This window comes from Ranitomeya variabilis, chromosome 4 (genome assembly GCF_051348905.1).
Source record: "Ranitomeya variabilis isolate aRanVar5 chromosome 4, aRanVar5.hap1, whole genome shotgun sequence".
Lineage (NCBI taxonomy): Eukaryota > Metazoa > Chordata > Amphibia > Anura > Dendrobatidae > Ranitomeya > Ranitomeya variabilis.
The window spans coordinates 677272204-677289749 of record NC_135235.1 but is presented as its reverse complement, the minus strand read 5'-3'; the positions used below and the strand labels follow the sequence as shown (position 1 = coordinate 677289749).

At 42.7% G+C, this 17546-nt stretch overlaps 1 protein-coding gene across 1 annotated transcript in view; it reads left to right on the top strand.

Moving 5' to 3' along the window:
* Window positions 1–16943, top strand: part of LOC143768210 (uncharacterized) — a 422546-nt gene extending 405603 nt beyond the window's left edge. The window contains exons 16-17 of the mRNA XM_077256903.1: window positions 6193–6198; window positions 15673–16943. Coding sequence (XP_077113018.1) covers window positions 6193–6198; window positions 15673–16448 — 782 coding nt within the window. The 3' untranslated portion in view covers window positions 16449–16943. The remainder of the gene's footprint in view (window positions 1–6192; window positions 6199–15672) is intronic.
* Window positions 16944–17546: the final 603 nt, after the last annotated feature.

Sequence of the window (17546 nt, the reverse complement as noted above, 5' to 3'; positions counted from 1 at the left end):
GACCCAGATTTCAGACCTTAACTAGCCTGTTAGGGTTGTGGCTTATTCACTATCATCGTTAGGAAAGGTCAGGTGATGCAAATTTCCCAGCCTTATAAAAAACCCAGCCTCCGCTAACCTTGTGCCAAAAAACAGCAGCCATGGGTTCTTCTAAGCAGCTGCCTAGCACTCTGAAAATTATATTGTGATACTTGCAAAAAGGGGTGCTACTAACTACCAAACTTTTGCATTGGACCATTTTCCTTTTTGTAATTTTTAAAATGTGTATTTTTGTTTGCCTAAAATACAAAAGAAATGTGTCATCTTTAATTGTAGCCCTTTTAGAGATCATTTAATTTCCAACTTGCGTAACTGTTCACAATAACAGTCATTTGGACCAGGGGTGCCCAAACTTTAACATGCCACTATATGTAGCAGAGTTATGTGTATATGTAAATGTTAAAGTGCAGCACAGCTGTGGATATGTAAATGTGCATATGTTGCAGAGCTTTTTGTATGTTAATGTGCATATGGATCAGAGCTGTGTGTATGTAAATGTGCGTATATAGCAGAGCTGTGTGTGCGTGCACTGTCCATGCAGCAGTGTTATGAGTGTTTATATGTGCGCTGTAGAGTGTTCATTAATATTTGTGCTGTGAAGATGAAGCTATATGTGAGTAAAACACATGGTGCAGAGAAACACTGACAATAGATTTTACTTCGCTATTTTACACTAGTGTATTAGGAGTCACGAGGGTCATTGGGTGCTGTCATCCACTGGTCTGGATTTCTTTAGAAAGACCGCACAGGCTGGGGCTGATCCCACTGAAAGCCTGTACTCCTTTCCTGTGGACAGAACGCTACTCAGACAACAGACAGTTGAGGGTACCACACTCCGGTAAGACTTTATTGGGTCACCAACTTATAACAGCATGTATTACATAGAATTAGTACACAAGACAGTTCAAGCGACAGAGTCTCCCTCTTCCACTGGCTCGCCATGAATTTTGAACCTTCATGTCTTTGGGGCATCTACCACAACCAGCAGCACCCGTCTTTTGACAGAGACCCACGGAGAGGAGGTAGTGGCAAGCTTAGGAAGCTGACCAAACACAGTGGGGTATGTGGCCAGGTGACCGAATTGTCCTAACCCTGGTTATCCAAACAAATTAATGGGCTCAGTTTTGGGCAGTGGAGCAGTTCTGTAATTCACCAGCGTAATCCACCAGTCCTGCATACACTGAGGCCCCTGATCATGTGACCCCTGACTCCTCCCCTCCTGTGACCTCATCACAGGTCCTGTGCGCACAGAGCAGCCATATATCTGGAGTGCGGCTCTGCAGGTGGAGGTAGGTGCTGGAGATTCCCCATTACTGGGTGTGGGGGACATTAACCCCTTCAGCATTGAGACTGTTTTAGTGTTTTTGTTGCCACTTTATAAGAATCATAACGTTTCTGTTCTGTTTCCTATAATAGATACATACGACCCAACTATACATACGACCCAAGTATGATGTGCCCACAGTACCGTACCCCCACATACCATATAATCTTCTCACAGTACCGTGCCCCCCACACAGTATAATATTCCCATAGTACTGCTATCCCCCTACACAGTATAATGTGCCAACAGTACCACCACCCCCCCACAGTATAATGTTCCCATAGTACCGCCATCCCCCCACACACAGTATAATATACCCACAGTACCACCATCCCCCCACACACAGTATAATGTTCCCATAGTACCGCCATCCCCCCACACACAGTATAATATACCCACAGTACCGCCATCCCCCCACACAGTATAATATTCCCACAGTAACGCCATCCACCACACACAGTATAATCACACAGTACCGCCATCCCACCACACGTTATAATGTTCCCACAGTACCACCATCCCCCCACACAGTATAATGTTCTCACAGTACCGCCATCCATAAGTCCTGAGTTTTTACAGTTGGAATATTCCCTCTGGAAAATTGTTTTACCTTTGCCTGCTCCCCTACATGTGTACATCCATGTAGTGGAGCAGGCCTTAATAGATTTTGAGGCTTTGTACAGTAATATACCGTATCAGGATGGTATCAGAGGAGTAAGGCATTCCTAGAATTTGAGGTCAATAGAGTATATCAGACACAATGACTTCATTGAGGATCTTCTAAAATTCACTCTTACGCATAACTTCTTTCTTTTTGACAGGAAATACTTCCAGCTGCTCAGAGGTACTACGATGGGGAGCCCCTTTGATCCCTTGTATGCTAACCTATTCCTGGGCTGGTGGGAGGAAACCACAATATTCAGGGGTGATCATAAATGGTGGCATCCATATATTGGGGTATGGTATAGATACATATTGACAACATTTTTAACATCCAGTCAGGGACGAGTGAACAATTTCTTGAATTTGTCAGGCAATTCAACATCGATAGAGTGGGCCTGAGATCTACATCAGAGTTTAATTATAACCAGTTGCCTTTCCTGGATGTACTATTCATGAAAGAACGAGGTTGGACCCTAGGTACCCTCATCTACCATAAACCTTCAAGCACTAATAGCCTATTGAAGTGGGATAACCACCACCCCATCCCTCTAAACGAAAGGAATTCCCAAGGGCCAAATTTTACAGTTGAGAAGGAACTGTTCTAATGTCACAGATTTTAAGATACAGGCAATAGACATGAACACCAGATGCAGGGAAAAAGGGTACCCACAGTACACTTTGGATTCGGCACCATCGTTTGCAGACAAATGGGAGAGATAGACACTCCTCCAAACCTAACCAAGAGACCAAGAAAAAACTGGGATATCATGAGTAATAGGAACTTATGACAATGAGTGTGACCATGTCTTTACTATCCACAGAAAACCCTGGGATATACTTGTGTTCGACTCGGACCTGAGGGGTGCTGTGGGATCTACTCCCACAATAACTTTCAGAAACAGTCGGTCAATTAGGGACCATTTAGTGTATAGATTCTCTAAAAAACCTGCACCCAAGGGGACTTGGCAGATGGAAGAATCTGTGGTTTCTTTAGATGTGGAGAATGTTGAATATGTAATTGGATGAGACCATGTAAATCTTTCTCGAGTTCCTCTACTGGTAAAACCTTTTTCCAGAGAGATTATTCCAACTGTAAAACCTCAGGACTTGTATATATGGCCACATTCACCTGCCCCCTAGATTATGTAGACAATACCAAGAGAGAGTCTAGAAGAAGGGTGGGTGAGCATTTGGGCTATATATACCATGGTCGGGACACCACATTAGCGAGACAAAAGAACGGTGTATATCGAGGTGAAACCAGAGACATCTCCTTTTGTATCATTGAGGTGGTTACACCCAATATGAGGGGAAGTGATCACAATAGATGTGTCCTCAAAAAGGAAAGCGAGAGGATTTTTATTTTGCATTCACTGGCCTTTCCTATGCCTGTTTTGTGTGAATACATCCCCATTCTGGAAAACATTTTTAGTTCCCTGTGAATGGGGTTCACATATTGTACGTCATCGAGATAGCTGAGCTTCTGTATCAGAATTATTTTTTAGCGGTTATATCCCACATATATTATTTACTAATTAACAAGTGTAGTGATCCTTGTGTATCTTTAATTCTGAAATTTGGGTCACATTTGACCACTGAGAAATATACTGTGGGCCAAAGATCCCATATTTTATGTAGTGATAAAGTAGATCTACATGCCTGTTGCATGATGAGAGGATGTGCAATAATTGTTTTTAGTCTCACATCACGCTGATCTCCAAGACAGGACTTTTCTATATTGTTTGAATTCTGTCCAAATTAATTTTGCACTCCTGCGTAGAATGCATGTTACTGGACATGTGCAGCCGCAGATAGGAGACGGTGATGCGCTTCGACATAGAACGAACACATCCGGGTATGCGCAACCATGGACATCCACCACAAGAAACTAGGCACGCTCTCCTTCATCACAATTTCATCGATTTCCACATTCCAGTGACAGTAATTGAACAGCATAGTAAATCATGTGGTCTAAAGCTCCTGATCCACCATTCAGCCTTTGCCTGTGAGTCTGAGACAATGTGCACTGCAGGCACAATGACGTCACTACATCACACCTGTAGTATGGAGCCTCAGCACTCACACTGCACAGACCGGAGCAGCGCAGCTCAGGAACCGGGTTAGGTGAGTAATTTTGCTTTTTTTAAATATCAGGAATTGTGGGGGCTTCATAGGAAATGGAGGGCTGTGTGGGAGTGGGGGTGCTTTCATACTGTGTCAGCGGCTAATGGGGGCCATTATACTGAATGGGGGGCTGCGGTGGACTGTAAGGGCCTACATACTGAGTGGGGGGGGGGTCCTCATTTTGTGTAGTAGGCTGTTGTGGCCACAATACTGTGTGAGGTCTGTGGGGGCCATCATACTGTATGGGAGCCCTCATTCTGAGCTACACAGGAGAACAAATTCCTGGTGATGAGTCAGATAGGGATAAGTAAGTGAGAAATACAGACATTTGGTGTATCTGGCTGCAGACTTGAATTGATATGGTGTTGTGTGCCAGGAGGGAGACGTCAGATAGTACGTTCTGAAGAAAGCAAAGATATAATGGCAGTGAGAATCTGGATTCCAGGCAGGGAGCATAGCGGATACAAAGAGCAGGAAGAGGTCATTAGCTCAAGCTAGGAGGCCTGCTTAAACTATATTTAACTTTGCCCAGGGGGATCAGAAGGCCTAATTAAAGGGATAAAACTTCACTAAGGTGAGCAGCAGGATAAGGTCCTTATCTCAGGCCAGGAGGCCTACTTGAAGGGAACCTGTCAGCAGGATTGTGCTGAGCAACCTACAGCCAGTGTCAGGTTGGCACTGTTAGGCTGCCGTCACACTAGCAGTATTTGGTCAGTATTTTACATCAGTATTTGTAAGCCAAAACCAGGAGTGGGTGATAAATGCAGAAGTGGTGCATATGTTTCTATTATACCTTTCCTCTAATTGCTCCACTCCTGGTTTTGGCTTACAAATACTGATGTAAAATACTGACCAAATCCTGATAGTGTGACAGCAGCCTTATACTGATTAAAATGATACCTTTGTTGATGAAATCTGTCTTGTGGTTGTTGTTTAACCCCTTAGTGACCACCAAAACGTCTTTTTGCTGACCTGTAATATAAGAGAATAGCATCCCCGACGGGTGACAATCCAGCAACTATCACCTGTAAACTATAGCGGACAACTTGCTCCATCAACCACGATCAGTGTTGATACCGACTATAGCTGTTCAACCTCTTAAATTCTGCTGTCAAGGACTACAGCATCTAGATAGCTAACAGAGTGTGGGGCTTCCTCTTTAACCCCATCGGCACACAGAGATCTTGATCGTGTGGTGCTGATGTTTGCCATGTCAATCCATGGCCAAATAATGACCTTAAAGTCTGCCGGCTACAGCGGCCTGTTCAGAAGTTATCAGCATTTTTTCCTGAAAAGCAGCTGAAGGGTTAATAAACTACCTGAAAACAAATTTGATTACATTGAGGCATGCTGTTTTTAAAATGGTATAACTTTTGGGGGTTTCCAATATAGAGGACCCCCAAAGTCACTTCAAAATTGAACAGGTCCCTAAAAAAAATAGGTTTTGTAAATTTAGTTGAAAAAAAAAAATGGAAAATTACTGCTACATTTTTAAACCTTCTAAAATGCTAACAAAATAAAAGAACATTTTACAAATGGTGTTAATGTAAAGCAGACATGAGGGAAATGTTATTCATTAATATTTTTGTGTGATGTGACATTCTGGATTAAAGGGATAATAATTCAAAGTTTGAAAATTGCTAATTTTTTGAGATTTTTGTAAAATTTCTGATATTTTTATAATTAAATGCAAAATATGTAGACCTAAATTTACCATTATCATAAACTACAATGTGTCACGAAAAAACAGTTTCAAAATAAATAAGATCTGTTGAAGCATTCCAGAGTTGTTAACACATAAAGTGAAACTGGTCAGATTTAAAAAATTTGGCTCGGTCACTAAGGGGATAATCCTTATTTTTAGTTTTGAGTTAATGCTCATGCTCCAGGGCGGCCTGGAGGGGGGTCTTCATGTGGTACTCTGATTATGTATTCACCAGTATGGCTCCTGACAGGTCACTAATCCCTCACTGACCTGCTCCTTAGTTTACATAAAGAATATTATATATATATTTTTTTTTTAAATCACCTTCTGCAGGCAGGCAGCGGTGCCTGCGCTGAAGCATGATGACATCTATAATGTGTATTTAGTTATTGTTTTTGATGGTATACATAAACTTATCAGTCTGAAAAATGGTGCCGGCTGTGCCTGCGCAGTAGCAGCTGTTGGCACCATTTCGCTAAAGGAAAAAAGAAATGCCTCGTACAAGATGGCACAGGTGCGACTGGTGCTATCTTAGCGGAGATAAAAACAAATTCTCTTGCAAGATGGCGCCGCCTGCGCAGTAGCAGCTTATGGATGGAGTCCATCACGGACTCGGTCAAATATGTTTCTAGAGCCGTAGTAGAAGATATAATCTTCATCATGAAGTAGTTATTTCTCCTGTCACGTGTAATGAATATCTCCTGCAGTATTGCTAATGCCGATTCCAGTGTCGGTAAATGAGACGAGATTTCTATGAGAAATGTATTCAGCTGCCGACTCCGAGGACAAAACTGGTTGTTGTCTGTGGCCCAGTAGCGTAGCTACCAGGGGGGGGGGGGCAGAGGGGGCTCCGTGCTCTGAGGGGTCCCACCTGGAGCTACGCTACTGTAACTGCACGCCGATACTGTTACATTCTGCAGCAGAGCAGGGAGAATTGATTTCTCTGCTTTTCCGCCCGGCCGCTATGGAGCTCCTGAGCAGGCGGGGTGGCCCTGTGCCAGCAGTGGGCCCCCCGTTCGTCATCGCAGGGTCAACTGTAACCGCAATGATGAGAAAAGGAGCATTATGCTCCCTCTCCCATCATCCCCCTGTCAGCGTCTGACGTCGCCGACACTGACAGGGGCTGCGATGATGTCACTACCCGGCGCCTGCAGTCCGGAGTTGTGGAGGGCGCTCAGAGCAGTGGAGGAACCAGGAAGAAGAGAGGTGAGTATTCTTTTATTTATTTTTTATGGAGGCTGCCTTATACTACAGAGTTTGCCTATGGGGGGATTCCTTATGCTACAGAGTCTGCCTATGGGGGTGCTTCCTTATACTACAGAGTCTGCCTGTGGAGGTGCTTCCTTATACTACAGAGTCTGCCTATGGGGGGCTGCCTTATACTACAGAGTCTGCCTATGGAGGCTGCCTTATACTACAGAGTCTGTCTATGGGGGCTGCCTTATACTACAGAGTCTGCCTATGGGGGTGCTTCCTTATACTACAGAGTCTGCCCATGGGTACTGCCTTATAATCGAGAGTCTGCCTATGGGGGGATGCCTTATACTACAGAGTCTGCCTATGGGGCTGCCTTATACTACAGAGTCTGCCTATGGAGGGCTTCCTTATACTACAGAGTTGGCCTATGGAGGGCTTCCTTATACTACAGAGTCTGCCTATGGGGCGCTGCCTTATACTACAGAGTCTGCCTTTGGGGGTTGCCTTATACTACAGAGTCTTCCTATGGGGGCTGCCTTATGCTACAGAGTCTGCCTATGGGGAGTGCATTATACTATATGGAGGCCAATGGGGAGTGCATTACACTATATGGAGGCTATCTAGGGGGCATCATACAGTGTGGAGATTACAGTGAGGGGGCCATCAGTGTTGGAGCTATCAAACAGTTTGGGGGCTACTAAGGGGTTAGTATACTGTGTGGGTGGTACTATACAGTGAAGGGGCATTATACTGTGTGTATAGAGGAGCTCTACAGGAGGGGAGACTCGGGACATTATTAAATGTAGAGTGGGCACTTATTGTTATAGGGGAACTTGGGTTACTTTGACTATCAAAGGGGCATACAGAGGGCAATATTACTTTCTAAGGGGCAAAATATGGGCACTGTTTTCTAGGGCACTTGCACCCGGCATTACTATATTATAGAGGGGTGCTTTAGAATTTAAAAGGCACAGAGAACCACACAGCAGGTGCAGTAATAGCGACATATGGCAGCAGCGGCTCAGTATTGGGATATCAGCAGGATGAGGAGATGGTCTTTATGTAGAGATTATCTTCAGTAACAGCGCAGTCATCTGCTGAGGTTCTCCTCCACTATTAGGGTGCGTCACCCAGTTGTAATCAATGTTACCTGATTAGGGTCCCACTGAGAAGTTTCACCCCCCGAACCGAAACCCTAGCTACGCCTCTGCTGTGGCCTAAAATTTAAGGATATAGGATATACTCATTTTATATGTTTGTTTGTTTAGGACTCTTTACCAGATGCAACACTAAAGAAAATGTCACAATGTTTCTTAGAATGAATGTAGTGTTTTATTGGATTGTCCACCAAAAAGCATCATTGTAGCAAGACATAAAATAGGTGAAATAGTTAGAAAGAGATTGTCCATATCAAAGTTTGTTCCTGGGATTCTGAATGGTAGGTTGTGTCTGTCTGTGTCCATAGAACAGTTTAAGTCCATGAACAAGCTCGTGGTTAGCTCACATGTCAGCTATTCCTGGTGTCAACGTTAAATGATGTGGTTATACAGTGCCTACAAGTAGTATTCAACCCCCTGCAGATTTAGCAGGTTTACACATTTGGAATTAACTTGGCATTGTGACATTTGGACTGTAGATCAGCCTGGAAGTGTGAAATGCACTGCAGCAAAAAAGAATGTTATTTCTTTGTTTATTTTTTTTTTAAATTGTGAAAAGTTTTTTCAGAGGGTCATTTATTATTCAACCCCTCAACCCCCCAGAATTCTGTTTGGTTCCCCTAAAGTATTAAGAAGTAGTTCAGGCACAAAGAACAATGAGCTTCACATGTTTGGATTAATTATCTCTTTTTCCAGCCTTTTCTGACTATTTAAGACCCTCCCCAAACTTGTGAACAGCACTCAAACATGGTCAACATGGGAAAGACAAAGGAGCATTCCAAGGCCATCAGAGACAAGATCGTGGAGGGTTACAAGGCTGGCAAGGGGTACAAAACCCTTTCCAAGGAGTTGGGCCTACCTGTCTCCACTGTTGGGAGCATCATCCGGAAGTGGAAGGCTTATGGAACTACTGTTAGCCTTCCACGGCCTGGACAGCCTTTGAAAGTTTCCTCCCGTGCCGAGGCCAGGCTTGTCCGAAGAGTCAAGGCTAACCCAAGGACAACAAGGAAGGAGCTCCGGGAAGATCTCATGGCAGTGGGGACATTGGTTTCAGTCAATACCATAAGTAACGTACTCCACCGCAATGGTCTCCGTTCCAGACGAGCCCGTAAGGTACCTTTACTTTCAAAGCGTCATGTCAAGGCTCGTCTACAGTTTGCTCATGATCTCTTGGAGGACTCTGAGACTGACTGGTTCAAGGTTCTCTGGTCTGATGAGACCTAGATTGAGATCTTTGGTGCCAACCACACACGTGACGTTTGGAGACTGGATGGCACTGCATACGACCCCAAGAATACCATCCCTACAGTCAAGCATGGTTGTGGCAGCATCATGCTGTGGGGCTGTTTCTCAGCCAAGGGGCCTGGCCATCTGGTCCGCATCCATGGGAAGATGGATAGCACGGCCTACCTGGAGATTTTGGCCAAGAACCTCCGCTCCTCCATCAAGGATCTTAAGATGGGTCGTCATTTCATCTTCCAACAAGACAACGACCCAAAGCACACAGCCAAGAAAACCAAGGCCTGGTTCAAGAGGCAAAAAATCAAGGTGTTGCAGTGGCCTAGTCAATCTCCTGACCTTAACCCAATTGAAAACTTGTGGAAGGAGCTCAAGATTAAAGTCCACATGAGACACCCAAAGAACCTAGATAACTTGGAGAAGATCTGCATGGAGGAGTGGGCCAAGATAACTCCAGAGACCTGTGCCGGCCTGATCAGGTCTTATAAAAGACGATTATTAGCTGTAATTGCAAACAAAGGTTATTCCACAAAATATTAAACCTAGGGGTTGAATAATAATTGAACCACACTTTTATGTTTAAAATTTATAAAAATTTAACTGAACAACAAAACTTTTTGGTTTGTAAGATTTATGCATCTGTTAATAAATCCTGCTCTTGTTTGAAGTTTGAAGGCTCTAACTTATTTGCATCTTATTAAACCTGCTAAATCTGCAGGGGGTTGAATACTACTTGTAGGCACTGTATATGTCCCACATAGCACATGTTTTCTATATATGGTGTTACATCTACCCTGAGCTAAATATACAGAAGTAACACATGTAATGTCAGCTAAACCTTCCACGGGGAATGTATTCAGCACAGAATTGAAAATAAGAAGAATTAATATTTAACAGTAGGTTTTATTAGTAGATGTAAAGAAGAAAACTAAATACTGTAAAATAATAAATCTCCTCATATATTTCCCTTATTATCTCCAGTAATTGTATTATTACACAGGATTTTTATGATCTTACATCAGCACATCTTCTCATTCAGGTCTCTACAATATCGGATCCTCTCAGTGAAGATCTTCTATAGAAGAGAATTTTCCTGATTTACCCATCAAAGATGGATATGGACAGAGACAGGATGGCGGAGAGGATATTACACCTCACCCTAGAGATCCTCTTCCGGCTTACTGGAGAGGTGAGAGATTCTGATGACGTCACATTACTTCATATCTATGGGAATAACAGATGGACAGAACTGGAGAGGTGAGGACTCTGGAAATGTCTGTAGTGAGATTTATTAATGTGTCTCTCCATAACCAGGATTACACAGTGGTGAAGAAGACCTCTAGTGAGCGCTGTCAGGCCTCTGTGTCTGAGGGATGGCGAAGACCTCTGAGCCCAATCACTTGGCCTCCACCTCGCCCCCTGATACATGAGGACATCAATGACCAGAAGATCCTAGAACTCGCATACAAGATGATTGAACTGCTGACTGGAGAGGTGACACTGCTGGGAATGCTGGGACATTATACAGTAACGCTATGAAGGGATCGGGGGATGACGGTATCATTGTCTGTGTCAGGTTCCTATAAGGTGTCAGGATGTCACCGTCTATTTCTCCATGGAGGAGTGGGAGTATTTAGAAGGACACAAAGATCTGTACGAGGACATCATGATGGAGGTTCCTCAGCACCTCACATCACCAGGTAATAGGACTAAATATACACGGCCTATAATTATTTGTATGTAATGGACAAATTCAGTCCCTCTTTGTGTTTCCTCCAGATCTATCCAGTAAGAGGACAACACCAGAGAGATGTCCCCGTCCTCTTCTTCAACAGGAGTGTAAACCAGAAGATCCCAGTATTCCTCAGGATCATCAGGTAGATGGAGAGAAGGTGACATGAGATCTCCCCTATGATGTGTAGGCGACTGTGAAGTTCTTGTGCTCAGTCTTGTTTTATCCACCAGTATTATATAATTTATATTTGTGTAATGAGAGCGGTGGAGATGGCAGGATTAGAGCTCATCATAGATGTGATTTCTCCATCTACAAAATAGCAAATAGTCGACAGCATATCAGACACGTAGATGCAAGTCCTAGTTCCACTGGACCCCATGGAAAGTGTGCATACCAAAGAAGCAATGAAGGACATCATCCAATCCAGGTGAAATATCCAAACAAGAATTCTTTATTTGCCAAATTTGGCAAATAAAGAAATCTTGTTTGGATATTTCACCTGGATTGGATGCTGTCCTTCATTGCTTCTTTGGTGATTTCTCAATGTGTCTGTGACTTTTACAATATTTATTTTAGGGTGAAGATCTGGCCCATATTAATTCTACAGAGACATATGTGAGAGGTGATGAGCGATGTAAAGATGAGATTCCTACATATGACTACCCAGGTGAGTAGTAACCATTAAATACAGAGAAGTCAAGGAGGAGTATGATAAACTACATAAAAAACATTACACCTGTGCCATGATATATCTCTAAGCTGTTAACTGTAATATACATTTATTCACCCCTGCAGAAGATGCGTTGGCCTTGCTGGAGCCCTGATTTCATGGATTCACTCCACGTCATAAATTACATTATGTTTTCAATCCTAAGGAATTCAGATTACTGCACAATCTCTCCTGAAATGAGGAGCACTAATACTTTCTCTACTCTTCTGGTCAGGACTCATAGTCGCTCCAATGGTCCACCATTAAGGATGAGTTGAACTTTGGTTAGTGTTGGAGTTCTCCCCTCATATATACATTGTTGGGGATGTAACATATTTTTTTTTATTCTATGTTTTTTTTTGCAAATTCATTCTTTATGTACAGTGGGGAAAAAAAGTATTTAGTCAGCCACTGCAACACTGCGAGGGCCGTGGGGTACTCGGAACCAGGTCACACGGCTCTTAAAGGGGTGGTCATGGTGACCCGGTCCGTGGCCCTGGGAGCGCAATTAAAAGGGATGGATGATGGAAAGGAATAAAGTTTGTAGGGAATAAAGGAAATGTTTGTGACGCCACCTGTGATACTCGGCCACGGATGGCCGACTCTGCTTAAAGGGACCACTGGGGCTGTTGGTGTTGGGCTACCAGAACAGTCTGTGAGGGGTTATGGATGTTGGGGTGCAGGAATAATTGGAGGACACAGGGATTGTAGTTTCTTTAACTTTAATTTGTAAATGCAGTCCGGAGCACAGGTAACAGTAGGTATTGGAGATCGGGCAGCCTGGAAGCAGTTCAGAATTCCCCTAGCCAGGTGGGGTTGGAAGGCTCCTTACTGCGCTGCTCTCTTGGTTTCTGATGCTTGTAGTTCTCCTCAAGTTCCTCTCTGTCTGTTCCTTAAATGGAATACTACCCGCATGGCAGGCAGCTTGAGCCTGTTCCAAGTGTCACTCACTTGTGGTGACTCTGGCTCTAGTCTGCTGCTGTGCCTTCGGGTGTCAGTTGCTGCCAGGAGACCTGCAATCTCCTGTCCTCCGGATTTGGATGCGGGGCCTGTAGTTCCCACACAACCACAGACTCCAGTGTCCGCTGTGTAGTTCTAAATCCTGGGGTGAGCTCAGTCGCAGCTCCACTCCCAGGCTTCTCCTCACATGCCTCCTCTCCCTTCACTGTCTCACACTGAACAAACTAACCCCTCCTCCAGACCAGAACTAATAGGGAAGCTACCCTGAACCTGCTTTTAGAGCTCCCCCTTCTGGTCTGGAGTCAGCAAAGGTGTTGTATGCCAGCGTACCTGCCAAGGGAATCTCTTCTTGCTTCCAGGTATGACATCACCCCCTGTGAGGGAGGCATTGCCACTGTGGTATCCGGAATCTTGGGGTGCCACACCACCAATTGTGCAAGTTCTCCCACTTAAAAAGATGAGAGAGGCCTGTAATTGACATCATAGGTAAACCACAACTATGAGAGTCAAAATGAGAAAACAAATCCAGAAAATCACCTTGTCTGATTTGGCAAGATTTATTTTGCAAATTCTGGTGGAAAATAAGTATTTGGTCATTAACATTAAGAGTTCATCTCAATATTTTGTTATATATCCTTTGTTGGCAATGACAGAGGTCAAACGTTTTCTGTAAGTCTTCACAAGGTTGGCACACACTGTTGGTGGTATGTTGGCCTATTCCTCCATGCAGATCTCCTCTAGAGTAGTGATGTTTTGGGCCTATCGCAGGTCCCATTTTTCAAATCTGATGTGTGTCACTTTATGTGGTGATAACTGTGGAATTCTTCACAAAGTTTAATATGAAACAAATGAACCTTAAAAATTATTTTCCTACTTCTCTTGAATCCAACGATACCCTATATATATGGTTATACACTACTAGGCACATGTCAGGGTTAAGAAGAGAAAAAGCACTATTTAGCTATTTCAATGCAGATCTTGCTGGAATAGTTTGCAGGCACAATGTATCTGGGGCACTGTTCATGGTCGCCTGACATCTCAAAAGATGGGTCGCCATGAACCGTCATTGTACTATACTCAGTTTTCCATATGCCAGGGATTGCCTTGCTCATCACAGTTTAACCCCTCTACATGGATCTAGACTTACACTGGAATCCGTAGACTTGGGCCATGGTATTACCTGCTATTTGGTGTGAGATTTCAAGAAGAATATTCAGGTAGTTGGGTCAGAACCAGGAATGCAGAAAAAATACAAGATCAGAAGACACAATAATAGTCCATAAATGGGCCTGGGTCACAACAGGAAACAAGTACGCAAACCAGGAGCTGAGTACAAAGGACTTAAAAAGGCTGTATCTGGCAGCTTCCGGAAATATGCTTTGAGCTTTAGTAGGGTGTGGTGCTCTCCAATTGGCTGCATCAGGGAGCCGATTACTTCAGCTGAACAGCACATACCCATACTGCAAAACTGGATGGTACTACAGGTCCACGGAACCCTAATTTTAGTGGCTGTTCTGAGCCTGTGCCACCCAGAGCTTCTGGTGTGGACGTCTCCTCCATTACGAGCGCTGCCTGGTGACAAAAACAGACATCGCCGGAGTGGAGGAGATGGGACACGCCACATGCAGAAGGTCTAATAAAATAAAATGGCAGAAAACCGGAGCAGTAGAAATATTCATAAAGTGACTTAATTTTGGAAATTATAACCCTCAGTGAATTTATCTATAGGAGTAGTGACTATTTTAACTCCACAGGCAGTTTACGGAAATTAGCATGCAGCGGTTGTTGGAGAGTGAAAATTCCAAATATACCATATTATTTTTCACCCATAGTGCCCAGATTGTGCTTCAGGAGACACACACTGTAAATTAAGTGGGTTCTTCTCATTACAGTAATGCCAAATACATGGATGCAAAATGAGATTTGGCAACACTGGAAGGCTCAGAAGCAAGAATGGGATTTTTCTTTGATAGGGTGGATATTTCTGGATTTGTTTATGGAAGCCATGTTGCTTTTCAAGAGCCTTTCAGCCACTAGTAATTTGGAATTGTCTGTGTTTCCACTGACCAGATGATGAACCTGAGTGGGGCCCGGTTTTCTGTGTGATGAGTAGAAATTTTTATTGGTATTATTTTCGCCTACATAACATTGTTTGCTGGCTTTTTATTCCATATTGGGGAGGCAGAATGAACAAACAGTTGAACACCATGCTCCACTGTTCGTGCTATGAGGTGTTCTATTAGACTGTGAACTGTCATCGTCCTGGTAAATAGTTAAATATTTTGACATAACTTGCCATTTTTGCGGACAGTTTAAGTAGAAATTTTCAAACATTTTAATTTTAAGGATATTTTATTCAAAAATAATAATTGGTTTTATGCTTGGCAGATGACTGTACAAAGAGATCAGAGCAACAGCTGACATCTTCAATTTTCAAATCAAATGATCTTGAGATTCCACAAGATACAATTGAAGTGAATGCCATTACTCCAGATATACCATCATCCCTTCAAAACAAAGATCTATCATCTAACCCTTTGAAACAGATCCTGTCTTCTGATTCATTACCGACTACTAAGGAAAATCAAAGTCGCAAAATAGGCATTAAAAAACAAATTGTTCCTAAAGTAAAGAAGTCATTTTCATGTTCAGAATCTGGAAATAGTTTTCCCGTTGAAAAGTCTTTTCTTAAACATCAAAAAAATCATACATTGGAGAATAGATTTTCTTGTTCCAAGTGTGGGAAATTTTATAATGAGAAATCAGATCTTGTTAGTCACCAGAGAGTTCACACAGTGGAGAAGCCGCTTTCATGTTCAGAATGTGGGAAATGTTTTGCAAAGAAATCAAGTCTTCTCAAACATCAGAGAACTCACACAGGGGAGAAGCCATTTTCATGTTCAGAATGTGGAAAATGTTTTACAGAGAAATCAAATCTTGTTAGTCATCAGAGAACTCACACTGGGGAGAAGCCTTTTTCATGTTCAGAATGTGGGAAATGTTTTACACAGAAATCAAATTTTGTTAGTCACCAGAGAATTCACACAGGGGAGAAGCCCTTTTCATGTTCAGAATGTGGGAAATGTTTTAACCGAAAATCAGATGTTGTTAAGCACCAGAGAATTCACACAGGGGAGAAGCCATTTTCATGTTCAGAATGTGGAAAATGGTTTAACCAGAAATCAGATTTTGTTAGTCACCAGAGAATTCACACTGGAGAGAAGCCTTTTTCATGTTCAGAATGTGGGAGATGTTTTGCACAAAAATCAAATTTTGTTAGCCACCAGAGAACTCACACAGGGGAGAAGCCTTTTTCATGTTCAGAATGTGAGAAATGTTTTAACTGGAAATCAGATCTTGTTATACACCAAAGAACCCACACAGGGGAGAAGCCTTTTTCATGTTCAGAATGTGGAAAATGTTTTACACAAAAATCTAATTTTGTTAATCACCTAAGAACTCACACAGGGGTGAAGCCATTTTCATGTTCAGAATGTGGAAAATGTTTTCTGTATAAATCAACTCTTCTTAATCACCAGAGCAGTCATACATGGGAGAAGCCTTATATTCGTAATGTGGGGAATGTTTTGCTTTGAAAGACACACTTTTAGCAAAAAAAAATCTTGTTAATAAGCGAGTGTGTTATATAGACTGGAGGCAGCTTCCTGTGACAGAGGAGAATGCTGAGTCAGTGTCCTTCCTGATCACTGAGAGAACTGCTCTCTCCTTCATCCCCACACTTATCTAACGGATTGGTGCAGAGCAGGAGAGGAAGGTACCAAGACCTGCACAGAGGCTGCACCTCTTGAATGAGCAGTTGAAGAACCTTCCACCCGACTAGCCCAAGGACATGTCAGATCATGTAACACTGCTTTACATATTTTCAAAAGCTGTCAGGTTCAGTTATGAAATGATCCATTTGTTAATGATTTTGACCTCCTGAATTCAAATCTGAAAAAGGCAATTTTTAGTTCTCTCTTGTTTCTATGATATGAATGAGTTTTCCTTTCACTGCTACATATAATTGATGTATAAAAGTTTCAGTATTTTGAAACATTCTTGTACAAAAATAAAAATGCAGAATATTTTGTTATGCCAACCTTCTGATATTTATTTACAGGAAACTTAGGAACAATTGGAATAACTAAAACACTATTGCGAATTATAAACGGTTACAGAAATTGCACTACAAAATATGCCCCTCATTCAGCAACAACACTTTTTTGCTTGTCTCTTGTACTCCTGCATCAGATCATCTCTTACAATTGTCCATCAGTAATCTGCAAGCATTGATGGATTCTATTTACCTTGATATCTTTTCTCCATAGCCGCAATATCTTGGTGAAATCTCCCACCGTGCTCATTGCTCACAGCTCTGCAGTTTTGTGGAAAAAAGTGTAGATGCGAATGTAAGAAATGAATCTTTAAAAGGAACCTGTCAACAGGATTGTGCTGAGTAACCTACAGGCACTGTCAGGTTGGCGCCATTATACTGATTAAAATAATAGCTTGGTCTTAATTTTTGCCTGAGCTGTATATGTGTATATATATATACAGCTCTGGCAAAAATTAAGAGACCACTGCACAGTTTTATAAAAAACAGCTTCTCTACATGTCTGACAGCCATTCCATTCCAGTGTCAGTTGAATTCCAACCAGAGTACACCTTATTCTACCTTATGTGCTTCTGATTAG